Source organism: Acanthopagrus latus, chromosome 3, assembly GCF_904848185.1.
Source record: "Acanthopagrus latus isolate v.2019 chromosome 3, fAcaLat1.1, whole genome shotgun sequence".
Taxonomy (NCBI): Eukaryota; Metazoa; Chordata; class Actinopteri; order Spariformes; family Sparidae; genus Acanthopagrus; species Acanthopagrus latus.
Window position 1 is genome coordinate 2176535 of NC_051041.1, and position 25652 is coordinate 2202186.

The window sequence follows — 25652 nt, forward strand, 5'->3', positions numbered from 1 at the left end:
CTGATTCAGCGTGACACAGTGCCCCTCGTGCACAAAAGGCCGCTCTGTTAAAGACGGCTTTTGTTGCCAGGTTTGGTGTCGAAGAACTCGACCATCCTGAGCGACGACCTCAGTGAACACCGCTGGGATGAAGCTCTATTGTGACGTCTGAACACGACCTTTTTAACGTGAAGTCGGCCACTGATGTCGGCCGATAAGGTTCCAGCTCATATTACAGTTCATCCCAAATGTGCTGGTCGGTCAGTGAGGCTGCAGCTAAACTTTAGTTTCATTGCTGAGTAATCAATCAGTAATCCATCAGTGCTCGATCAAATGTCCTCAAATGTCTGATTTTTTTGGTCCACAACACAAAATATATTCAGTTTACAATCACAGAGGAGGAAATATTCACATTTAAGAAGCTGGAATCGATAAATCGTTCATAAGAATACTGATAAATAGTGACAATTAATTTAGTATTTGACAACTAATCGATTCATTGATTAACCGATGCAGCACTTTGTGCCTGAGGCTTTATCATCATGAAACAGGAAGAGAAAGGTCAATGAGAAATAATCAGATATGTCTGCTGAGAGCTGCGTTGATGTATGATTGTCTTCAGGCTCCAGTTTTTTCTGGATTGATTAAGTTTTAATTGTATAATTCTTGAATTATCCATCATTTTGAGATGTTTTCACGCTGAGATGGTTTAGATTATTTACACCTGTCGACATTACAAACTGATACATCGGTCTGGATCAATATATCAATACCATATTCTGTTTTTGATGTCTTTTAGCTTTGTGTCTGAATTGTGCCAAACAAATAAACTCGCCTTGCCTTTAACGTTCTTTGACAGAAGAGGTTGTATTACGTCACAAAGGAAGCAGGTCCGCCATGACACGATCCAAACAGGAAGAGGCGTTGTTTTCCCCGGTCTCTCTCCACAGGAGACAGTGGAACAACTGGAATAACTGGAAGAGAAGAAGAAGCCTGCTGATGGAGGCAAAGAAGAAGAAGAAGAAGAAGAAGAAGAAGAGGTGAAACAAGAGTGAACAGATGCTCAGGTGTTGGGTCAAAGTCTGCTCCCTTGCTGATATGTGTTTCTTATCAATTACTTATCAAAACAACTGCCTGATTTACTCTGATTTTAACAGCTCTGGGTGAAAATGTTTGCTTTTTGCTTCATATAGCCATGTCGCTAACGCTAACAGTGATGCCACAGGGCGACGCATGAGGACAGGAACGTTGAAAAGTTGACGCTTTGATATTAAAATATGCCTTTATTTTGAAATTCCTGTGTCATCATTTGTTCCAAACACAGCTCCTTCACAAACAGTCGCCTATACGTACAAAATGCTAACATTCGTTATCCGTCAGTGTTTCCCTTCAGTTTTTTTTTTTAGCTAAAATGATGCTGAGGTCACGTCAACAACTTTGCTTTGTTTTTGTGTTTTATGGTGACATAATCTCATCTCATATCGATCACAGGACCCTGACACTCGTGATTTAGTAGCGTCATCATCCAGTATCTGGGTTTGGACCTGAGATGCGTCCACATACTTCTGGCTACACGTTGTCCTTCAGCTGTTGATTCGGGGCTTCTTTTCTTTTTTTTCGTCAGACCTGTGTGCGACTCCAGCAGGAGCGCAGATTCGTCCTGCGGCGCTACAATAACAACACATAACTCATCCCGACGCCTCGCAGGCCCTCGAATACGCGTCTCCAACATCAGCCGACGTGAACCTCGTTGATTCTCCTCCCGTCGTTCAGAATCTTCTGCTTTTTTACCCCTCAGTCTGAATGTACTACAGACAGTCAATGGTGGGAAAAAGCTGTCTAGGACCCAGACGTTTTTCCCACCATTGACTGCAATGCATTTCCAGGCAGCCTGTGGAGCAAGCCTGTGTGTGTGTGTGTGTGTGTGTGTGTGTGTGTGTGTGTGTGTGTGCAGACAGCTTAACTCAGCTGTTGGCTTGGCTCTTGTACTGTTCTGGGCTCCCTGTTTCTTCTTTTGGGGTGTGTGTGTGTGTGTGTGTGTGTGAGCTGCAACACTTGAAGGTTTTGACTACAGTTTGACCTCCGTGACCTCCTCCTTCTGGAGGGGCCATGCATTTTTTTTTTTTTTTTTGCCAGGCGTGCAACCAACCCACAAAAACTTTTTAACTCCTGGAGTCGAGCTATATTTTGTTATTGGGGGGGGGACACACACTTCACGCCGGACGACTTCCCATCACGGAGATTTTCCAGGGGTGACACCTGGGTCACCTGGTGTCTCCCCCCCACCCCCCTCCACTTTTTTCCTGGTGACCTTTGAGGTTGTTGTTCAAGCCTCTTTTTTAAATTTTTTTTGGTTTTGTTTTGGGTTTTTTTGCGCCGCAGCCCTCAGGATCATGTGCGGCGTGCAGCAGCCGGGCTCGTATACAGTACAGTGCCTGCGCATACATGCAAACATGCACACTCAAGTTAAGCAGTCATGTGGCACACACAGTTGCCATGTGACGCTTTTTCCTTTTCAACCCCCCCCTCCTCCTCCTCCTCCTTCCTCCTATCTCTCTCTCTTTTTTTGGAGTTATGCTCATTGAGGGATGTCAGTGACTGCGCTCATTACTATTATGGGATGGCCGCACGGGGGGTGGGGGGGGTGAGCGTCTCCATGGTAACCCCGGTTGCTAAGGGAGGGGGTGGAGGTGTAAAGGGGGGGGGGTGTGCATGCATGGAGGAATGGGGAAGAGACTGTAGGAGAGGGAGGGGTGAGTTGACTATTATGGTCTGTACGTTGCAAGGTAACTATGCAGAGTGGGGGAGGGGTGACTGAAGTGTGAGAGTGTGTGTGTGTGTGTGTGTGTGTCTGTATGAGAGGGGGGATATTATGGGATGCCTGCCCCCTGATCTCTTTGTGTGTGTGTGCGCGCGCGCGGGGTGTGTGGTAGTGTGCGAGGGAGAGAAAGAGGAGACGGCGTCGTGCGCACACGCTGCCACAAAAACACGGAAATATATTTAAATTGTATGTATACCGTTAGCTTAAACAGAAACAGCTTCCAAGTATTGATTGATAGACAAAGTGAGCCTGGAGTTACTGTTTTTGTTTTTTGTTTTTGTTTGGGTCTTTTTTTTTTTAGGGGGGGTGAATCTCAAGTTGTGAGTATCCTCAGTTTCTTTTCTTTTTTTTTTTTGTTTAATTTGTGGGCTTTCATTGTTTGTTAATCTACTCGAGGTGGTCGTGGTGGTGGTGGGGGGGGAGATGGCCTCGGATGCCGGGTTGTTAGCACTAGATATTTCACGATTAACAGCCAGATATGTGTGTTTGTGTGTGTGTGAGCGGCTCAAATCTGAACCTGGCCGCCGGTCAAGCTTCGGCTAGCACGCATGCTAATGGCACGGAAACTAACGATAGTGGCAAGATGGCATGTCAAGCCTGAACGCAGGGAGAGATGGAGTGAGTGTAGGGTGCTAATCTTTGTGAGCTGTCCAACTTAAAAGGCAGATAAAGTTAAGATTCATCGTCCATGCTGTGAGTGTTTTAGCTGGCTCCGTGTTTTACCGGGTGCTTGTGTTTTGAATGCTCTTTGCTGCTAAATATTCACTTCCGTTTTCTTTTTTTTGTTCTTATTTCCCTTGTTGAAACCTGGACGGCTGCCCCCCCTCCGCTTTCTCCTAATTACACAACACACACCACGACTTGGACCGACTCAAGACTGGGTCAGAACTCTGGATTACCCCACAAACAAATAACTTTATTTAGTTAGCTAAACTGTTAGCTAACTAAATAGAAAGTTTTTCTGCTGTCCGCTATGTCTGGAAGCGAGGATGACAGAGACGATTACGGAGCCGCGGATGACCGGTTGATGCACGGTAAGACAAGGCTCATTTGTTAGCCGAAATTGCTAATGTTCACAGCCGCTCGTAGGGCTAGCATGAGCAGATGTTTTTTGACATTCATATCAATCATGTTTCGTTAGCAAAGCGCCCGCTAACTCAGTGCAGCTAACTACCGGGTAAGCTAACGTTAGCGGCAACATTAGCAAACACTTCCCGCGGCTTGCAACTGCTCCCTCGGTATGTTTTATAAGAAATAAATCATCCACTTTTTTTTTTTTTTTTACCCAAAACCACAACCAAGAAGCGGTGTGATGGCTGATGGGATGCATAGTGGCGAAGTCACACGCCGACTGACCGGCATGTTCCCGGGGCCTAACGTTAGCCAGCTACCGGTATCTTTTACGTGTCGATGACAAGATGGAGGCAGCCAGTTAGCTTGGAAGCTGGCGGATGACGTTCAGCGGCTCTTCCCCTCCTCATGGCCGGCGCCTTCGATTTGAGTGTGGGGAAGAAGGAAAAAAAAAAAGTACAAATAATACCACATAGCTGTTATACATCTACACACCACATATATATGTTCATCTGATCGATTTATCGTGCTTATTGATCACTCGGGCTCGTGCGACCGAACAACGCATTGTTTACAGTTTTGTATGATTCCGACGAGCACGCGCGCCGCACGCATCGGAACCATTGAGAACAAATAGTCCTACAAGTTAGCTGCGAGCGCTAAGACCGACCCAGAAACTGCGTCTTTATTCGTCTAAAAAACCCAGCTGGCTTTGTCTCCACCTGACAGGTGATGCTGTGTAAACAAACTGCTTACACACAGGAGCAGAAAATACCGAAAAGTGTGGAAAACGGGGAGCTTTTTTTTTTTTTTGGGGGGGGGGGGAAATGAATGCAGGTTATTGTTCCCCCCTGAACAGCCACTTTAATTGGATTTCGTAGCCATGACATTATATTTCATGTTTGTTTTTCCTGTCCTGTTGATGATATCAGGCTCCAGAAATGCTTGTGAATTTGGTTTGTCACAAGTGGAGCTGCTGCTAATGATTAGTTTCATAATTGGTTAATTAATCAGGGCATAAATGGTCAGAAATTAATGATTTAAGTCCCATGCAAGATATCTCCAGATGTTTTTGTTTTGTACGACCATCAATACAGAAGTAGAAATCAAATCCGTTTTATTTATGCAGCGCTAAATCTCAATCACATCTGTACAATAAGTGACAACCTCCGGCCTTAGACCTTCGATTCAAGTGAGAAGAAACCTGCCATATATGGGGGAACAATATCTTTTTAACAGGTAAAAAAGACTAAGAAACCTCAGGAGGAGCCACAGAGAAGGGTTCCCTCTCCCAGGCCAGTCAGACATGTAATAGATGTCTTGTGTACAGAACAACAAAGTTACAGATGTCATCGACAGAACGTCTGATGCAAGGAAATTATATTAGGAATCTTAATCTACAACAGATATGTTTCTGTTTAACTTGATTGTCTATTCTGTGACACATCTGAATATTCTGCATCCCTGAAAATCATGCAGCACATTTAATTTGACTTTCATTTGACCCCTATCCTAATATCCCTGACTAATCTTGAAGTACAAAAAGTGTCTAAACCTCTCGTTGGAGAAGTTAGAACCAGTTATGACTGATGTTGCTTAAAACCTCAGTCATTATATGTATCATGAATAGTCAGATCAATTTTCTGTTGCCTTAAATTTAATTGTTTCAGCTCTAATTGCGAGTTTTCATGAGTAAATTGCAAATCACTTGTGCGTCGTCTCTGCTGCTGACATTGAGATGACACATTATTTCCTTTTAGTAGTGTTGTTAATACTGTTGTGTTTAATGTTCTGAGTCTTGGGTGAAGTATCATCTCAAGTGTCTAGAAGCTCAGATCTCACAGTTTCACGCCAGCCCTTTTTCCCCACACGCATTTTAAGGCTAAAAAGATCCGACATCTGCTCCAAGTTTATGGATGAAGATCATTTTTAGCCTTTAAGAGGCTTTTGAGAAACTACAGAAACATTGTCATCGAGCGCTGGATTTTATTTAAACGGCACTCAAAGATGGTTTTGAGTTTACAGCTGTGCAGCCGCAGACACAGCCCCGCTCTCCTTTAGACGACCTAAAATCTCATCACATTAAAGCGTCTTCCTTACCAGGTGCATCTTCATGGCAGCTTGCCATTTACTTTTTTTTTTTTAACCATAGTCAATTACATTAATAGGCTCTGAGTGCCGAGCCACTGATGCAAACACTGGACTGTGCTCCCCTCCGTCAGCAGGCCTGCAGCACTGTGTAGTAAATCATAATGACTAATCAGCTGTAAACGACAGTTTTAACCACCAGAGCAAAACTGATTCGAATCACCCCCCTAAGGGCAACTTGTTAAATAGGTTAGGAACCCAGACCACTAGCTTGTCCTCTACTAGTCCTGGTTCTCAGGCCCCCCCTTTGCATCACAGACCACTTGGCAGGAGGTGAATGTGGTTGCAGCCTCGCGGCACCCCGACTTGTGTTGGAAACCAAAAAGTAGTTTGTTGAAAATTAAAACACTCGCTCTATTAATCAATACCTCACACATTCAGTGATGTTTTAAAGTGTGACGACAGCATATGAAAATAATCAAACTTCCCGGTTGAAACGTGACATCATGGGGTGAGTAAGATGAATTTTGCAGCACATTTGCAGGTGACACACCGACGACGGTACGAGGAGGAAATGGTGAAAATAATAAAAGACGGTGAACACAAAAAGAATAAAACATTAACACATGAAAGGGATAAGAACAATAGAAACAAAGAAAAGCACACAGGACAAACTAACAAATACATTTGACCTGAGAGAAAGTTAATTGAAAGTAGTGTTAAACAGTTTGGTCTTAAACTTAAAAGAAGCGGCTGGATGACTCAGTTATTCACCTGCTGAGTTGACAGATAAAATAATCAAACTAAACCACATTCAGAATTCACCGCTGCGTCGCTCGTGCTTTGGTTACAGCCCGATCTGTCAGCTGACGTACATGCTCTGGTCACGACTCTTTGTTCAGTAACGTTATCACACTGGCACACAGTCGCTCCTCTGTATATCTAAACCATGAAATGTCTCCGCTGGTCCGACTTGTAGACGATGAGGAAGAGGAGCTCTCGGAGACCGAGACTCCGAAGGTGAAGAAGAAGAAGAAGGCCAAGAAGAGCAAAGAGAGCAAGGGCAGCAAGAGGCGGTCACGCAGAGAGGTGAGGACGCGGATCATTGTGTGTGTTTGTGGTCGCTTAACCGTATAAAAACATATTGAAAGAGTATAAAGTTTGAAAAAAAACAGCTCAGACACCATTCATGAAGCTTCACACTCAGGAAGAAGGACGACTGTCTGCAGGATTGTTAATCTTCTCATGCAGGCAAAACAGCAGATAAAGTCAAATTTGCTGGGAAGCAGTTATGATTGTACGACACGACCTGACCCCGTCTGGTAATATTTAATAAACAAAAGTTTTTACTTCTGGCTTATATTTACTTTTTTTTTGCTGAACGTGTTCAGCATTTCAAAACCTTTTATACAGATCTTTTTCCTTTTACTGCAACTTTTTCTAAAGCATATCTACTTTTATCAGTAGAGAAGAAGCTGGATGTCAAAGGGTCTCACAAGTTATTCAAGAAAAAAAGGCTGAAAGTTAATATTTGGATCTCCAATTTAATTCTGAGAGTCAATGAATACTCTTTTTTTTTAAAATTTTGAATAAACCCTTTCCTTTACTATACATGTTACCGTGCAGTGAGAGAATCTAGTTGAATTCTAGAAAGAAATCTGTTCCTGAGGTCTGTCTTTGCCCCCTTTGTTCCAGGAGCTTCCCATCAGCTCCCCGGAGCCCATGGACATGGGCGCGGTGGAGGAGGCGGAGGACAGCGTCCCCGTCCAGCGCTCCGACAGCGAGGGCAGCGACTACACTCCTGGACGCAAAAAGAAGAAGAGGGGGAGCAGCGGCAAAGAGAAGAAGAGGAGCAGCACCGGCGCCGAAAGGAGCACCTCCAGGAAGAAGGAACCAGAGCCCGAGGAAGACGAGGACGACGATGATGACGATGGCTCGGTGAGGGACAAATTAATGTTTAAGAGAAGTTTGTCAACACACACACACACACACAAGTCTTCAGTCAAATTTTAATTGTCCTGCTACGAGTTGTTTCGTCAGCGACTACAGTTAATTATATTGACGCTGTGCTCGCCTTGTGCAGCAAAACCGCACAATAAATAGTTTGAGTTTCTCCCACATTCACAAACGCCACCCAGCTGAACCTGTTTCTAGGATAATTGAAACGTTTGCAGGTATTTAGCTCATAAACTTCTATAATCGCTGCCATTTTCTCCGTGTGCGCGGTGCAGGTGCGCCACTCAACAGAGACGTAAAGGAGGCGAGCTGCTCATGTTAAACTGCTTCCTTCATTTCTCCCTGGAAAACTCGATGTGTTTGATTATTGGAGTGAAACCGGACAATTTTCACAGTTACACAAGATTTTTTATTTGCTTCTGTATCGTTCCCATGTAGCCGTTTGTTCCTGTTCATCACACAAAGTCAAATCTGCAGACTGTTAATTTATGTCTGTGTAAATGTGGTTAAGAACAGGCTGAATTAAAAGTCTGCACTATGTTGAATAATCAAAAATAACCCTCGACAACAAGGAAAACTGCTGGATAACGCCTCTTGTGCGAGTTTAAAGCTTCTGCTGAAATGTACAGTTTAAAAAAAAAAAAAGCACATTAAAATTTAAAGAACACAGCAGCATCGTTAGCCGCAGAATAATTAGCTGTTATGTAAAGTATGTGTAAGGTTGAGTAACTGGGCCAAACCTCTGGGGTGACCCCCTTTCTTTCTTTATTTTTTTAAGTGTACAGTAACAACATGTAACTGCGGTCTGGAGCTAAAATGTTCAGCACCTTTCTGTTGTCATGTTCATTATTTTATTTTTGGGGGACATAACTTTTAGTAGCAGCCTTTTGTTTGGTCCGTGACGATCACATATTGACTGTGTCACCTGTAATGGAGTCTATGTGATATGAGAGGTGCTTAAACAAAGAGCTGCGCCTGGTGGACTCAGAATCCGGTGGCCAATAGGGGGCCTTGTAGTTAATGACACTTATGCAAGGGGTGGTGTTGGGATGTGTGTGTGTGTGTGTGTGTGTGTGTCTGGGACGGGGGTGTGTAAGGCATATATGCTGTTACCATGGCAACCCCGCCTAGCGCCGCTCTGCACTGCGCTCTTGACCCTTTTTTTTTTTTTCTTTTTTGGTTAGATAAACACATTTTAATTCATCGGCTGCGTCGCCCTCCATCCTTTTTTTTTTTTTTTCCTGCAGCGCGCTCTGGAAGACAGCGGAATGGGAAGCAGGTTTTTTTCTGTTTGTTTGTCCTGTTTTTGGAGGAAGGCTGGAGGAGGAAGGTGTTGGGGTGGGTGTAGGTTACCTGGCTGAAAACTGGCTGCTCACCTGCTCAGGAAAAGCTTCAGTCAGCAATGAATTGGGTTTATTGACCAGTAGTAAAGTTTATAGGAGTAAATCCACTCTGAAGTTTGGTATCCAACTGAAATTATTATTTTTTGATTTGTTTAAAGCACTAAAAAAACTAATTCTAGATTCTCATCCCAATTTCACTGAGTGGCGTCTTCACGTTTCTTCTTTTGTCCAACCAACAGTCCAAAACCCCAAAGACTCCTCAAGAACTGCTAAAATAAAAAAGAAAAGCAGCAAATTCTCACATTTATTAAGCTCAGACAAGCGGAAGGATCCATTAAATCCAATTAATTGTATGATTTGAATTGCAAACAGTCTGAATTCTGAGGTTTTCTTTGTCTTTCTGTAACAGTAAAATGAAATTGTTTTTGGTTTTTAACAAAACAAGCAATCTGGAGGGTATAATGATGATGAAAAACTGATTTTTAACCATGTTCTCTTATAAATCTATAAAGAAGCATCATAAATTATAATAATTGTCAGTTGCAGCTCAAGTTTCAGCCTTTTTTGAGTTGATCATATCAACACTAACAATCACAAATTAAACTAATACAGCTTGGACAAAGTTTAGAAACTTTTTAGCCTCCAACTAAAATGTTTTTATTAATATTATACAATCTATATTATTATGATCGCTCATTTACTCTATTGAACGTCAAAAGTAACAACACATTTCACATCTGTCAGTTTCCTGCAGCCTGACAGGATGTTTACGTGTTTTGATTGAATGAGAGTGACGCAAAAACTTTCAGTCAACAATCACATGAAACTAAACTTGACAATCACTGACCGCAGTCTCATCCGTTGGTTAACACACTCCCAAATTAACCAAACCGTTCAGAGGAATTATCTTTTTTATTTAAAAAAAGAAAGAAAAAGTGATCAGTCAGGCTGGTGAAACTTGATGGACTTATTTTTTAAGCATCCGTTTAATTTCAGATCATCATCACCTCAAATGTCACCATCATTTCTGAATGAACAAAAATCAGAATTAATTCCAAATTAAGTGGCCGTGTTTAGGACCTCCACAGATAACTTCAGGACCTGGGACACATTATTCAGTCCATTGTGGGTGAAATAACGGCTGTTGCTGACACGCAGGGAGGGGAAATAAATGTTTTTGTGAGGTTGAAGATTCGGCTTTTGTGACGAAACAAGGACAGCAGCAGCTTTTTAAAAACTCTCCCAGTCGTTCCTGCGTGTTTGTCACTCGGTCAGAGTGTGATCCGCTGTAATCGTCCTGCAGGAGCTTCTTACATCAGATACGTGTGTCGTGAATAACGTTGAGTCATTTTGTCCTCTTTAGCACATTTTGAATTATGAGCAGAACAGCATTAAAACATGTTGGGACTCGTCTGTAAACCAGGTTCTCCTCCACATTCTGGTCATCTAATAAATTGATCAGATTAGTATTAATGGTTGATTCTGATCCCGAAAGTTATTTTATCTTTTCTCTAAAGCCCGTCGACTGTATCGTCCTGCTGCTGTCTGATGTCATGTAAAGTTTTTACTTGTGACTCTTCAGTTGGATCAGACTGTCTTTGAGCGGAGGTGCAATTTGTTGTTTGTTTACATTCTGAAATTTGGTCTTTGCTGTTTTATATTATGTCACAGCGAGTCGTCCAGGTTTCACAGTTGTTTTACCCACGTGTGTTTGACGCGTCTGTCGCAGTCTAAATGTATTTGTTTGTAAAGATTGATTATAATATGTTAATTCTTTGCACAGCGATACAATATATGCTGATATCACAAAACTGCCATGATACAGTTTTAAATCATGTAGCTGTTTGCAGGATAACTTGTGTTATCAGATTGCAGTGTGTTGACTCGTCCATCCATCGTTCATCATTGAATTGATGTATCTCCCTCTAGTCTTTATTCAGTGGACAGGTTTTTTTATTAATCTTTGGTTGTGTGGTTTTGTCGCTCTGATATTAATGAAGGTTGTCGTCGTTTGTTTCCTGCAGGAGCCCAAGTCGTCGTCCCAGCTGCTGGATGACTGGGGCATGGAGGATATCGACCACGTCTTCACCGAGGAAGACTACCGCTCCCTGACCAACTACAAGGCTTTCAGCCAGTTTGTCAGGTAGATACACAAAGATATTTGCAATAGAGACTTACTGATTGGACACACCGGTGATGAAAATATAATATCTTGAAGTCGAATTTGAGAGTTGCCACTGAATTTCTGGTATTTGTACTCCACCATAATTTGGAGGCAAACAATGTTTTTACTCCTGCATTTATTTTATAACATAAGATACTTTAAGATTTAGATTGACCAGCTTTAAAAGGAAAAATGGGCTAAAATTGTACCTTCAGAAAACTGCAGAAAAGTGTGTCACTGCATTCCTGTTTGACTCATGCAGAACAAAAGACAGTTTGAAAACATGAATCACACCGTATTTGAATCTGACTTCCTTCTCTCCAGGCCCCTCATCGCAGCCAAGAACCCCAAGATCGCCGTGTCCAAGATGATGATGGTTCTGGGCGCCAAGTGGCGCGAGTTCAGCACCAACAACCCCCTGAGAGGAGCCGCTGCTGCCAACGCAGCGCTGGCAACCGCAAACGTACCGGCCGCCGTCGACAACATGGTGGCGGAGGTCGCCCCTGCCGCTGCAGCGCCGCTGCCCCCCGCAGAGCCTCAGCAGCCCCCTGCGCCGCCGCTACGCAAGGCCAAGACAAAGGAAGGCAAAGGTACAGTGAGGAGGAGACATCACTCAGTATTCAGCTAGAAGGAATCAGAGGGGATTGTTGCTACCAGGGGGAGTTGAACCAAAAAAAAAAACAAAGTGATTAATCTAGAAAATAAGTTTCAGTATAACAAGTGTTTGTTTCAGCCCCGTCCCTTGTATCCATTGTTTTCGTTAGTCACCTTGTTTGTGTTTTTAAGGCAGCTCTTTGTTCTGTTTCTCCTCGGCTCTGTGCGTGACTCACACCCACCTTTCTGTGTTGTGTTGGCAGGTCCCAACGCCCGCAAGAAGTCAAAGACCACACCTAAACCACAAGAGAAGAAGAACAACGCCAAGACTAAGAAAGTGGCTCCTCTTAAAATCAAACTGGGAGGCTTCAACAGCAAGCGGAAACGTTCATCGGTAGGAACCGTCTTTCCTGTCTGTTTTCTTCTTGTGCACACGTCACTTTTTTTTTTTTATATAATGAGTTTGTCTCTCATGATGCACAGAGTGAGGAGGATGAGCCTGATGTGGACAGTGATTTCGAGGATGGCAGCATGAACAGCGTCTCGGTCTCGGAGGGATCCAACAGCCGCAGCAGCCGCAGCAAAAAGAAGCCGTCCAAGAGCAAACCCAAGAAGAAGAAAGGTACGTCTTCACCGTGACGCCGTTACATTCACAGCAGCCATTGTGTAAACTCCGGGGAGTCGAACCAATCACTGAGTCAGAGCTCTACCTGTGCCAGCTGCGAGCGGCCTCACATAAAGCCGGCAGATTGCAGGTTAAACAAACAGCGGTGAATGGTAATAACTGCATGCAGGGTGAAGCCTTAAACGTCTTAGGAATGAACAACAACAACATGAGGAGGTGTATGCACACACACGCATGCAAACACACACACACACACATTAGTCACTGCCACTGACTCAGCACAGTTCGGTATATTTAGAAGGACGACATCTTGGTCGGTGCTGACTGACGCATCCCCTGGAGCTGCTGTCACAAGACCGAAGCGCTGCTCAGATGCGTCACCGGTGAATTTTAACTCTGCAACTGGAAGAGGCCGCTAAGTCCAAATGGATCCGATACACAGCTGATTCAGCGTGATTTGAACTGTTGTGAGGGTTTTGTTTGTTCTCCGAGGACCTGAGGTGAAAGTTGCTGAACGTTTAGCCCCTGAAAGCAGCCGAAACACACATTTAGTTTGTTTGTTTCCAAAAAAAGTCAAACACATTGTTGAGAAATGCTAAAACTTCTCTGACGAAATGTGAAAACTCTTCGTTGTGCATTATAACTTTTGGAAAGATTGAGAAGTTAGAAGTAAAGATCAGATTCACCCGGCGAAACTCATATTTATATTTTCCCTGTGAAAGACTTCCGCTGAAGCTGTTGATGTTTCTGTTGAGGGGGAAAAAATGACTCAGCGAGTGGGTTTTCCACCGACAGACAACATAAACACACAGCAGCAGAATGTCATGAATGCTCAGCCGGGATCTGAGCGCGTATCGCACATCCTGCGTGTCAGTCAGATGTGAAAATGTCAGGAGGCGTTTGTGGTCAAAGTGTTTTCCTGTTGCAACCAGAAGCAGAGGACGGGGACGGCTATGAGACGGACCACCAGGACTACTGTGAGGTCTGTCAGCAGGGTGGAGAGATCATCCTGTGTGACACCTGTCCCAGAGCGTACCACATGGTCTGCCTGGACCCCGACATGGAGAAGGCCCCCGAGGGCACCTGGAGCTGCCCGCACTGTGTAAGCAGCACGCATAACATTAGATTATAACCAAGATCAGAACCTTCAAAAGCGAAAGTGGGAGTAAAAGAAACCTGTGTTTTTCCTCCTGATTCCAGGAGAAGGAGGGCATCCAGTGGGAAGCCAGGGAGGAGGGCTCAGATGCCGAGGAAGACAACGGCGACACCGGAGAGATGGAGGAGGACGACCACCACATGGAGTTCTGCAGGGTGTGTAAAGATGGAGGAGAGCTCCTCTGCTGTGACAAGTGCCCCTCGTCGTACCACATCCACTGCCTCAACCCGCCGCTCCCAGAGATCCCCAACGGAGAGTGGATCTGCCCCCGCTGCACGGTGAGCTGGATTTATTTTAGTTCCTTAGAAGGTGTGAGCTGGAAACGAAAGACACTAAATGTTCTGATGATTCTCTGGTGCCCCTGCAGTGTCCACCCATGAAGGGGAAGGTCCAGAAGATCCTGACGTGGCGGTGGGGCGATGCTCCTTCCCCCACACCTGTCCCTCGCCCTCCAGACCTTGCAGCCGACGCCCCCGATCCCGCCCCGCTGGCAGGGCGGCCGGAGAGGGAGTTCTTCGTCAAGTGGTCCAACATGTCGTACTGGCACTGCTCCTGGGTCACAGAGCTCCAGGTGTGTGGAGGTCACAGAAAATGAGAAATAAACTGTGTTCATTTCACGGGTCGACTTTCCTCTTTAACCATCGTCCTCTTTCATCCGTCCAGCTGGAGCTCCACTGTCAGGTGATGTTCAGAAACTACCAGAGGAAGAACGACATGGACGACCCGCCGCCCATCGACTTCGGCGAGGGAGAGGAGGACAAGAGCGTCAAGAGGAAGAACAAGGACCCCATGTACGCACAGCTGGAGGAGCAATACCTCCGCTTTGGAATCAAGTTGGAGTGGCTGATGATCCACCGCATCCTCAACCACAGGTCTGCGCACACACACACACACACACACACGCATCTGACAAATAAGTGTTTTTAATTTCACTAGCATTCAGGTCACAGCCGAGTAAAATCTTCTCTTCGTCTCTCTCATAAAGTCTCTGCGCTTGTAAGTTGCACCACTCAATCTAATTATATGTAATAATCTAATCAAATTATATAAAAATGACTTTAATTTCGTTATTTATTCAACCTTTATTTTGCAAGGATGCTCTCTTTAAGTTTGGCCTTTCCCTTTTTTAGTAAGAATTTACAAGCACTCTGAAGGTTATTGAACTCCTTACAAGGCCGAATGCAATATCAGCCTCGCTGGAGCTGCGAGTGGCTCAGAATACTTTTGATAAACGGAGCTTTGTGCCGCTGCAGAGATTCTTGTTAGGTCGCAAAAATCACATAATCCTTCCGTGACGCGTCGGGATCTCAACTTCTGTCAAAAAATAATGAGACTCTTTAAGTATTCAAGTGATGTAAACTTGTCATAACATGAAGTTCAAATCAAACATAAAGTGAATGTTTCCGTCTCCGCTGTGTTTCTCAGTGTGGACAGGAAGAACAACGTGCACTACCTGATCAAGTGGAGAGAGCTGCAGTACGACCAGGCCACCTGGGAGTCCGAGGACATGGACTTTCAGGAGTTTGACGTCTTCAAGGTGCAGTACTGGAACCACAGGTGAGAGAGAGACATCAGAGACAGAAACACACGAACACAAAACACTTCCTGCTTTACTAACTGTGTGGTTTTTGTTTCAGAGAGCTGATGATGGGAGAGGAAGGGAAACCAGGGAAGAAGATCAAGGTGAAAGGAAGAGTGAAGCGGCCTGACAGGCCTCCTGAGAACCCCGTGGTGGATGTGAGTGAAGATTTACAGATTTGAATACTTTTTATACTGAGTTACAGAGGAAAAAGCTGCAGCCACAGATGATCACAACTCGGCATTTAGACCAGAACTGAACCACGACTGAGTGGAAAGTTGTGTGGAGTTCAAGAGACGGAGAAACTCAAGACATTTCTGCTGGATCGGTTCGCAGCTCTTACACGTGTTTACAGGGCGAAAAATAGGATTATATGCATTTATATAATTAAGTGAGACTGTTAAACTCTATTAACCAAAAGCAAGTTATACCATTTATCACCAGAAACTATAAATACGGAAATGATAGTCAGAATTTTACATTTCGACGCTCCTCCAACAAATGATGTGACAAACGCTTCCGTCACTGATCGCTTTGAATCCTAAAACAGGGATATTACATCAGATATTATTATTATTCTGCAAGTATCATTTAAAATGTTGTCAAAAACAAACAGTTTGCAGGAAGAACATCCTGATAAAAATGTTAAATTCTGCACAACTTAGAAGCTTTGAGTCAGTAAAGACAGACAGACTGCGGCGTGTTTACGTTTTACAACCTCTGTCAAACTCTCTGGTCCGTCTCTTATCTGCTCTCTGTAAACAGTTCAGCATGTGGAACCTGTTTTTCTTCAGTATTTGTAATATTTGTTACAGTTTCTGTGCAGTTGTGGCTGAGAAGGAGCCGGCGTTGTTTGACGAACTGACCGTATATTCATCTACATGCAACATGCACTTTTAAGACTAATATTTTCAGTTTTCCTCTGTAGTTTGGGTTATTTTGACCTTTTCCATTCCTTGCTGATGTTGATTGGATTAAAGCCTGAATGAATAATGATATAAGTTGCAGTAAATTGTACGAATTCTTGACGATCTTGAAACCAAAAAGTCTTGAAAGTTTCCAAAAGCAGTTGGTCTTAAACAGCCTCAAGGTTAGGAATATGCTGGAATTAGAATATAATCCTCACGATACGCTTTGACTCAGTTTCTCTCCCCTCTGTCTTTTTTCCTCGCAGCCGACGATAAAGTTCGAGCGTCAGCCGGAGTACCTGGACAGCACAGGTGGGACGCTGCATCCCTACCAGCTGGAGGGTCTCAACTGGCTGCGCTTCTCCTGGGCTCAAGGCACCGACACCATCCTGGCCGACGAGATGGGTTTGGGAAAGACGGTGCAGACGGCCGTCTTCCTGTACTCGCTGTATAAAGAGGTGAGTGCTGGGAGACACTGCGGGTCTGTGTGCTGGTTCTGGTGTGTTTGAAACAAGAGCTTGGCACAGAAAGTTGCTCTGACTTTGAAGTTTATCCTCTCCATGATTTATTATTATTATTATTATTAAATTACTTGGATTATTAGTTTACAGCTCATTAATTTGATCTGTTTTCATGAGTTGTGTCTGAGCCCTCCCTGTGTGTGGCTGCCTCTGGATAGCCGTCATCCCATTGGCTGGCAGCCATTCAGCCATTTTGTATTAGTCAGGTGAAATCTGACGACATTAAGTTCGATCTCAGACAGTAAACATTCACACAGCAGACGTGTGTGCAGCTGCTGCCACCTAAAGGCGGGAGGCCAGAACGCACTTCCTGCCCGAGCAGCAGGAGCTCGTCCCTGTTTATGAAACTAAGTCGATGACTTCTTTACAAACCGCAGGTATTAATCGATCCCTCATTGGTAAATAAATGTAGAGACGCTCAGAGCTGGAGGACGTGATGCGTTCATGAGCAGCAGGATGTTTTTTAACAGGTTCACTCTTTTTATTTGCAAAAACTAGTTCTGACATGTTTTTGTCTTCTGTGATCGCAGATTTGATATCTTTGGGTTTCCACTGATGGAAGGACAAAACTAGAATTTTTATATAACATTAACTTTGACTCGTCTTTAACGATGGGCCTTTGTGTTTTATGACATTCAACAAATGAATCAATTAACCAAGAAGACGGTCGTCTGATGAATTGCTATTAATCATAATTAGCGGAAAGTGACGTCTTCTTTTGTCCAACCAGCTGTTCAAACTCTCATTTACAACCATTTACTGTCAGAAATGACAAAGAAAAGCTGCAGATCTTCACATTTAAGAAGCTAAAACCAGAAAATGTTTGACAGCTTTGCTTGAAGTTTAACATGATTTTGGATTTCAATATCTGAAGGATGTTTTTTTCCCTCTTAAAACACTCATTAGCATTTATGACGAGTAATTCTTTGGTATGTAAAGGAGCCATCAGTGTTTAACTGCACGTCCTCACAGTGATTTTGAGGGATGCTGATGTTTTCTACTTTTCATTTGTGACGTTCTGCTCCCCTAATTTAATTTGACATTGTTTCGAAACCAGGAAAAATTGCTTTTAAATCTCCTGGGATCATAATTTGGATGCCTCGAACGTCTGAGTCAGCTGCAAGATGAAACTCACAAAAGGATTCAATTTGGCGTAATTCATCTTGTGACAGTGACGCTAACTTGTGCAGTTTTTATTGCGTAGTTGCCAGTTGCAACTCAGAAAACTGATGTGATCTTGTAGGACATGTTGAACTGACTTCCTGTCGCCTCCTCAGGGACACTCCAAGGGGCCGTTCTTGGTCAGCGCCCCACTTTCCACCATCATCAACTGGGAGAGAGAGTTTGAGATGTGGGCGCCCGACATGTACGTGGTGACGTACGTCGGAGACAAAGACAGCAGAGCCGTCATCAGGGAGAACGAGTTCTCCTTCGAGGACAACGCCATCCGAGGAGGGAAGAAAGCGTCCAGGATGAAGGTGAGAGGAGGCGGGACACAGATGAGTAAAGCAACAAAATGCAGCGGGTTGAAACTTGTTTTAACTCGTTTTTATGTCGATTTCATCAACAGAAAGATTCGTCGATCAAGTTCCACGTCCTGCTGACCTCCTACGAGCTGATCACCATCGACATGGCGATCCTGGGCTCCATAGACTGGGCCTGCCTGGTGGTGGACGAGGCCCACAGACTGAAGAACAACCAGTCGAAGGTACAGACACTGAGAATCACCTCATCAAGAACCAGAATGGGGTTTCATTGAACTGCTGGAACAAAAGATTAATAAACCGGCTGAAGTGAAAGTTTCTAGTTTCTGTTGTTGACGTGTTTCTCTTTGTTTGTCCTGCTTGTAGTTTTTCCGGGTGCTGAACAACTACCCTCTGCAGCACAAACTGCTGCTGACTGGAACTCCTCTGCAGAACAACCTGGAGGAGCTTTTCCACCTGCTCAACTTCCTCACACCTGAGAGGTTCAGGTAGGAGAACAAACTCCCAGTGGTCAGTCAGCAGTGTGACGATCCCACCTGACAGTGACTCACCTTCCTGCATCGTCCTTTTCTCTTCGCAGTAAACTGGAGATCTTCCTGGAGGAGTTCGCCGACATCGCGAAGGAGGACCAGATCAAGAAGCTGCACGACATGCTGGGTCCTCACATGCTCAGGAGGCTGAAGGCCGACGTCTTCAAACACATGCCCTCCAAGACCGAGCTCATCGTCAGAGTGGAGCTCAGCCCCATGCAGAAGTGAGTCAGGAGGAGGGAATGAAAGCGACGATGCTAAGAGTTTAAGAAGGTGGGAAAAGAAAAAGGGTAAACGTGTGTTGTTGTTGTCGTCCGTTTGCAGGAAGTACTACAAATTTATCCTGACGAAAAACTTTGAGGCTCTGAACACGAAAGGAGGAGGAAACCAGGTGTCTCTGCTCAACGTCGTCATGGACCTCAAGAAATGCTGCAACCACCCCTACCTCTTCCCCGCGGCTGCTATTGTAAGACACAAACGTCAGATCATTTGCTTTCGTTTAGATTATATGTCAAGGCACGTTTGTAGAATTTATTTGGAGGAAGAAGATGATTCGTACTCTGAAAAGAAGAGTTGAATCAAGAGAGTTTGAATGTTTTTGATTGTTTGCCCCAAACAGGAAGCTCCAAAGATGCCCAACGGGATGTACGACGGCAGCGCTCTCACAAAGGCTGCTGGGAAACTGCTGTTGCTGCAGAAGATGATGAGGAAGCTGAAGGAGGGAGGACACAGAGTGCTCGTCTTCTCTCAGGTGAGGAAACATCTCCACGTCCTCTGCTGCATTTCCAGTCTGAGCTGCAACGAGATAACTCTAGAAATCTCAGTGTTTCCTAACAAGCCGTTGCTTCTGTGTTTTTGCTGCAGATGACGAAGATGTTGGACTTGCTCGAGGACTTCCTGGAGAACGAGGGCTACAAATACGAGAGGATTGACGGAGGCATCACAGGAGGGATGAGACAGGAAGCTATCGATCGCTTCAACGGTGAGACTGAGAGCACAAACTCCACTTTCATCCTCCGTCTGAGTCCTACTTCCTCTTTCACTTCAACGTTTAATATTATGATGTAAATTTGATTAGTTAATGGTGTTTAATTGGCTTTTTACATGGCAGCTGGTGATTAAAACACTCTGTAAAGTGACTGTTCCTTCCTGTATTCTGTCCCTCAGCTCCTGGTGCTCAGCAGTTTGCTTTCCTGCTGTCGACGAGGGCCGGAGGTCTGGGTATCAACCTGGCCACCGCCGACACCGTCATCATCTACGACTCTGACTGGAATCCCCACAACGACATCCAGGTACGGCAGGATTCGCGGCTACACCGTCTGTTTCTGCTAGCTTTTGTGTTGTACAGTTGTTTTGACTGTGGAAAGTTCTTGGAAGGTCAGCTGATGTTGTTGTTCCTCTGCGTCCAGGCCTTCAGCAGAGCTCATCGTATCGGCCAGAACAAGAAGGTGATGATCTACCGCTTCGTCACCAAGGCCTCAGTGGAGGAGAGGATTACTCAGGTGAGCAAACACGGATCTGTCGAGCAAATGTTGCTTAAAAGACATTCGAAAAAAAAAACGTTTTAGTGAGAGCAGTTTGTGATAAATATCTCTCTTGTCTTCTTCTGTCCAGGTTGCCAAGAAAAAGATGATGCTGACTCACCTGGTGGTCCGACCCGGTCTCGGATCCAAGACGGGCTCCATGTCCAAACAAGAACTGGATGACATCCTCAAGTTTGGAACGGAGCAGCTCTTCAAGGACGAGGCGATGGAGCGTAAGAAAACGGCGCCCGTGTGCAGTTTACCGACGCTGAGAAAACACCCAACATGTCGTTTAACCTGATGTGTGTTTTTCAGGTGAGAACAAGGAGGAGGACAGCAGCATCATTCACTACGACGACAAGGCCATCGACCGTCTGCTGGACAGGAACCAGGACGCCACGGACGACACGGAGCTGCAGAGCATGAACGAGTACCTGAGCTCCTTCAAGGTGGCGCAGTATGTGGTCAAAGACGAGGAGGAGGAGGTGAGCGGATGCAGATGTGAAGTGCAGCAACAGTCAGTGAGTTGTCAACTATGACGCTGTTCTTCTTCACCCTCTGACTCACGTCTTTCCCTCGGCTCAGGAGGAGGAGGTGCAGCGGGAGATCATCAAGCAGGAGGAGAGCGTGGATCCGGACTACTGGGAGAAGCTGCTGCGTCACCACTACGAGCAGCAGCAGGAGGATCTCGCTCGCAACCTTGGCAAAGGCAAACGTATCCGAAAGCAGGTCAATTACAACGACGGCTCTCAAGAAGACAGAGGTACGAGGAGAGGTGATATTTGCCGTCCAATTTTGGAAACTTCTCTCTCTTCGTGGTGTTTTGTGGTTGTCGTGGAGATCATTTAATGCTTCATCAGCACTTTCTCTGCTGGAGGGCATTCATTGTTTCCTTTGGGGTTTTTCTTCTCTTGCAGCTGATTGGCAGGACGACCAGTCCGATGGCCAGTCAGATTACTCCGTGGCGTCTGAGGAGGGAGACGAGGACTTTGATGAGCGAACAGAAGGTAAAGACCACCGGACAGAACTGATTTCAAGCCGTCCCTCACTTGAATAAAGAGCAAATACAGTGAACAGGAACTCAAATGTCCAGATGAAGACGAGTGAGCAGCAACATCGTGTTTATACACAAAAAAATAAAGATGTAATTGATGCAGCTCACTCGCCTCCCTGCAGAGCGGCTCTTATTATCTGTGTAATCACCATCTGTCCTCCTCTCTGCAGCCAACTCTCGCAGGCCGAACAGGAAGGGCCTGAGGAACGACAAAGACAAACCGCTGCCCCCCCTGCTGGCCAGGGTGGGAGGCAACATCGAGGTGAGCAGCTCGACATCAGCTGGGACAGTTTGTCAAAGATCCACCGGGTTGTTGTGGGTCAGACGTGTTGTGCTGTTTGTGAAGTCTGACGCTTTCTGTCCTCCAGGTGTTGGGTTTCAACTCTCGGCAGAGGAAGGCCTTCCTGAACGCAGTGATGCGTTATGGGATGCCTCCCCAGGATGCCTTCACCACCCAGTGGCTGGTCCGAGACCTGCGAGGGAAATCTGAGAAAGAGTTCAAGTAAGAAACGGCACGATGTTGCTGCTAAAATATGAACGATCGAACGCTGAAGTGGATGAACTTTAATTCTCTTCTCGGATTATTTCAGCGCCTCTGGTATGTTTGTCCTCGACTCATCGTGTCCTTCATCGACTCCTCTCTCTCTCTCTTTCAGGGCCTACGTCTCTCTGTTCATGCGTCACCTCTGTGAGCCCGGAGCCGACGGAGCCGAGACCTTCGCAGACGGCGTCCCCAGAGAAGGGTTGTCACGGCAACACGTCCTCACCCGTATCGGCGTCATGTCGCTCATCCGCAAGAAGGTAACGAAACACAGCAGCTCTTACTTTGTCTTGCCTCAAAACTTTTGCTGTTAGAATAAGAAAGAAAGCAGCGATGAGTGTTGTGTTCACTGACCGCGTCGTCTGTCGTGTTTTCCAGGTCCAGGAGTTCGAGCACGTGAACGGTCAGTGGTCGATGCCGTGGATGGCCGAGCTGGAGGAGAGCAAGAAGGCCGCCGCTCAGCCGGACTCCCCCGGAAAAACCCCGTCCACCGGCACCCCCGCCGACACACAGCCCAACACACCCGCTCCAGGTAACACACACACTCAAACACACACTCTGCTCAGGTCTCTGTGCACGAGATGAGCTTTGCAAACCACGTTACAACATCATAATGAATGAATGTCGTTTGTATTTGTAGTTGACGACCCAACAAAGACTGAAGAGGCAGAGAAGGAGGTGAAGAAGGAGAGCGAGCCGGAGAAGAACGGCAAAGAGCCGGCGAAGACCAGCAACGAGGTGAAGACACGATGTGTTCAAGTGATGTGAATAAAAGTAGGATCTTTACACTCTGAACGTGTTAATAACAAATCGACTTTGTCTCTGCAGGTGATCGCCATCCCAGACGACGACGAGAAAAGTCCAGCGGCGGAGCAGGAAGCCAAGAAGAACGGAGAGGAGCCGATGGAGACGGACAAACCAAGCAACGGAGAAACGGAGAGCGTTAAAGAGAAGGAGGGGGAGAAGGAGGAGAAAGAGGAGGCAGAGGGCGAGAAGAAGAGCCCAGAGGGAGGAGAGGAGACCAAGTCGCCTTCGGAGGCCAAGACGGAGGGGTCAGAGGTCAAACCTGAAGACTCTGAAGTCAAAGGTACAAAGTCTGACTCTTTGTTTTGGTTTTATTTAGTCAGAAAAGCTTCTAAAGAAACAAGTTAAAGCAATAATCAACACAATGAAACTGAAGCTGTGATCTGATCTGAAAAATTGCTGTTAAAAGTGTTATGAGTCTGCTGTGACCTTTTTAAAATGTTGTCTGTCTTTGTCTTCTTTTAATATTCCTTCTCTATTTCCTTCCTTTTTTTTCTAGCAGAAGAAAAGAAAGAAGAAAAGACAGAAAAGATGGACACCACGCCTCCTGCTGACGATAAGAAAGGTACCAAACTCTCTCACAAGGTTAAATCCCTCGTGTCTTCGTGCTCTGTCGCCTGGTTGTTTAATCGTGTCTCCTTTCACCTCCTGCGGCAGATCTGAAGGAGGAGAAGGAGGCGCCGAAGACGGAGGAGGCGACCAAACTGCAGAACGGAGACAGCAGCAAAGAGAGCGGAGCGTCGGCCGCCGCCGCCACACCTCCTGCTGCCGCCGCCGGAGCTGCCAGCGAGGAGAAGAAGAAGGCAAAGACCAGATTCATGTTCAACATCGCTGACGGAGGATTCACAGGTACACACACACACACACACACACACACACACACACAGGTAGTTTAAAGTTGTTTTGATTTAATAATTGACGTCTTTTCTTCTTCGTCTCTCTCTCAGAGCTTCACTCCTTGTGGCAGAACGAGGAGCGCGCCGCCACCGTCACCAAGAAGACCAATGAGATCTGGCACCGTCGCCATGACTACTGGCTGCTGGCCGGCATCATACAGTATCCTTTGTTACGTCCTGTGATTGGCTCGCTGCTCTCTCGCTGTAAATGGAGGAATGTTGTGTTTTCAGATCGGTCTGTTTGTCCGCTCAGAGAAGTTGTTGCTCTTAACCCGCCGCTCTCTTCAGACACGGTTACGCTCGCTGGCAGGACATCCAGAACGACGTCAAGTTCGCCATCCTCAACGAGCCTTTCAAAGGAGAGATCAACCGAGGGAACTTCCTGGAGATCAAGAACAAGTTCCTCGCCAGGAGGTTCAAGGTACGGGTGGAAATTATCTGACCTTCTCTCCAAGTGATCCTCTTGTTCGTGTAAATACAGCGGCGATCGGTTTCCTCTGGAAGCAGGAGAAGATGAAATGAGGGAGCAAAGGAACATAAAATCTAATCTAACTAAACTTTAACTGTTTGCTGCTGAAGCTCGCAGTCTTCCTGCAAACATCAGCACATCGTAACTACAGAACGAGTGGTGATAAACGACCCGATGATGTCGTGTTGACTAGAGACTCGTTGTCGCCTGAGCTGATACTCTGGGACGATTTTCTGCAAGTTTCCAATTAATTGGCACTAATAAACTTTTGGTTACTCAAAAATTTGAATCCTCATCAGACCATGAGGAGACTCCAGTGTTTACAATTAATACATTATAAATCTTACTGACACTTAACAATTATCTTTATATGTCTGGTCAACAATAATCTGATGATAAAGTTGGTTTCCCGGTGATGCTGACACTCCTCCTCCTCCTCCTCCTCCTCTTCCTCCTCCAGCTGTTGGAGCAGGCGCTTGTGATCGAGGAGCAGCTGCGTCGCGCCGCCTACCTCAACATGTCGGAGGACCCCTCCCACCCCTCCATGGCCCTGAACACCCGCTTCAGCGAGGTGGAGTGTCTGGCCGAGTCCCACCAGCACCTCAGCAAGGAGTCCATGTCCGGGAACAAACCGGCCAACGCCGTCCTGCACAAAGGTGAGACACTCTGTCGGCTGCTGTGATCAGCTGTGACTTCCTGTTAGCATCGTAGCATTCAGGATGTCTTAAAAAGAGTAAAGGGAGGAAATAAAACCCTGCCTTCAGTTCCTCATCCCTCTCTTTCTCTCTCTTCTTCTCCCTCAGTGTTGAAGCAGTTGGAGGAGCTGCTGAGCGACATGAAGGCGGACGTCACCCGCCTCCCGGCAACCATCGCCCGGATACCGCCGGTTGCCGTGCGACTCCAGATGTCTGAGAGGAACATCCTGAGCCGGCTGGCGAGCCGAGGACCCGAGACACAGACACAGGCACAGACACAACAGGTACGGAGCTGAAACTGTCAATCAGCCATCAATAACTTGGAGTTTAATCTCTGAAATCTGAATTTTAGTGTCTTAAATGCGAGATAAGATGAATAACTAATGATTATTCCCGTCTTCTCCTCCAGATGTCGCAGCAGTAGACTGAAACTCTGCTCTTTACCTCGAAAACCACCCCCTGCCTCACCTCGACATTCCTGATTGGTGCACAGCAGAAATAACGGACAGCGCGCTCCAGCTTGAAGCCACGCCCACTTCACTTTTTCTCCCCCTTAAACAGACTTTACAGAGTTTTTCTGGAGGATCGAATCCTTTACCCCCCGATAACCCAAGTTTGAGGCTGTGGACAGAAAAGCTATTTTATTTTATTTTTTTTTTTCCTCCTTTTTTTCAATTTCTGTATTAATATTATTGATATAATGTTATTATGATGGTTTTTTGGGACCTAAATAAAAAAATGTAATAAAGCAGTTGTCTGTGGTCCGTTGGGCAGAAGCTCGCCGACGATGATGGTTTAAATTTGGAGAATCTTTCCCGTCAGAAGAAAAAAAAAAATGATCGAATGCACTC

The 25652-nt window shown here is 45.6% G+C and overlaps 1 protein-coding gene across 8 annotated transcripts; it reads left to right on the forward strand.

The window, feature by feature from the left end:
- Nucleotides 1-2833: 2833 nt before the first annotated feature.
- chd4a (chromodomain helicase DNA binding protein 4a) lies at nucleotides 2834-25552 on the forward strand. 8 transcript variants are annotated; one of them, XM_037093007.1, is made up of 41 exons: nucleotides 2834-2986; nucleotides 3677-3834; nucleotides 6939-7048; nucleotides 7655-7897; nucleotides 11283-11401; nucleotides 11747-12012; nucleotides 12280-12410; nucleotides 12500-12638; nucleotides 13574-13743; nucleotides 13842-14075; nucleotides 14165-14368; nucleotides 14461-14669; nucleotides 15223-15354; nucleotides 15435-15534; nucleotides 16551-16742; nucleotides 18083-18283; nucleotides 18376-18513; nucleotides 18656-18777; nucleotides 18870-19043; nucleotides 19144-19285; nucleotides 19439-19570; nucleotides 19684-19801; nucleotides 19987-20111; nucleotides 20229-20321; nucleotides 20434-20575; nucleotides 20658-20827; nucleotides 20928-21117; nucleotides 21260-21349; nucleotides 21567-21658; nucleotides 21765-21898; nucleotides 22053-22197; nucleotides 22316-22469; nucleotides 22578-22675; nucleotides 22766-23024; nucleotides 23241-23306; nucleotides 23399-23590; nucleotides 23689-23797; nucleotides 23926-24058; nucleotides 24567-24762; nucleotides 24910-25085; nucleotides 25211-25552. In XM_037093007.1, the coding sequence occupies exons 2-41, from the start codon at nucleotides 3774-3776 to the stop codon at nucleotides 25223-25225; spliced, it is 5916 nt and encodes a 1971-aa protein (XP_036948902.1). In that variant the 5' UTR covers nucleotides 2834-2986; nucleotides 3677-3773; the 3' UTR covers nucleotides 25226-25552. The 8 variants fall into 8 exon arrangements, with proteins under 8 accessions (XP_036948902.1, XP_036948901.1, XP_036948905.1 ...); XM_037093006.1 differs by having other exon boundaries at nucleotides 2863-3120; XM_037093010.1 differs by having other exon boundaries at nucleotides 2864-3120; nucleotides 13577-13743.
- Nucleotides 25553-25652: the final 100 nt, after the last annotated feature.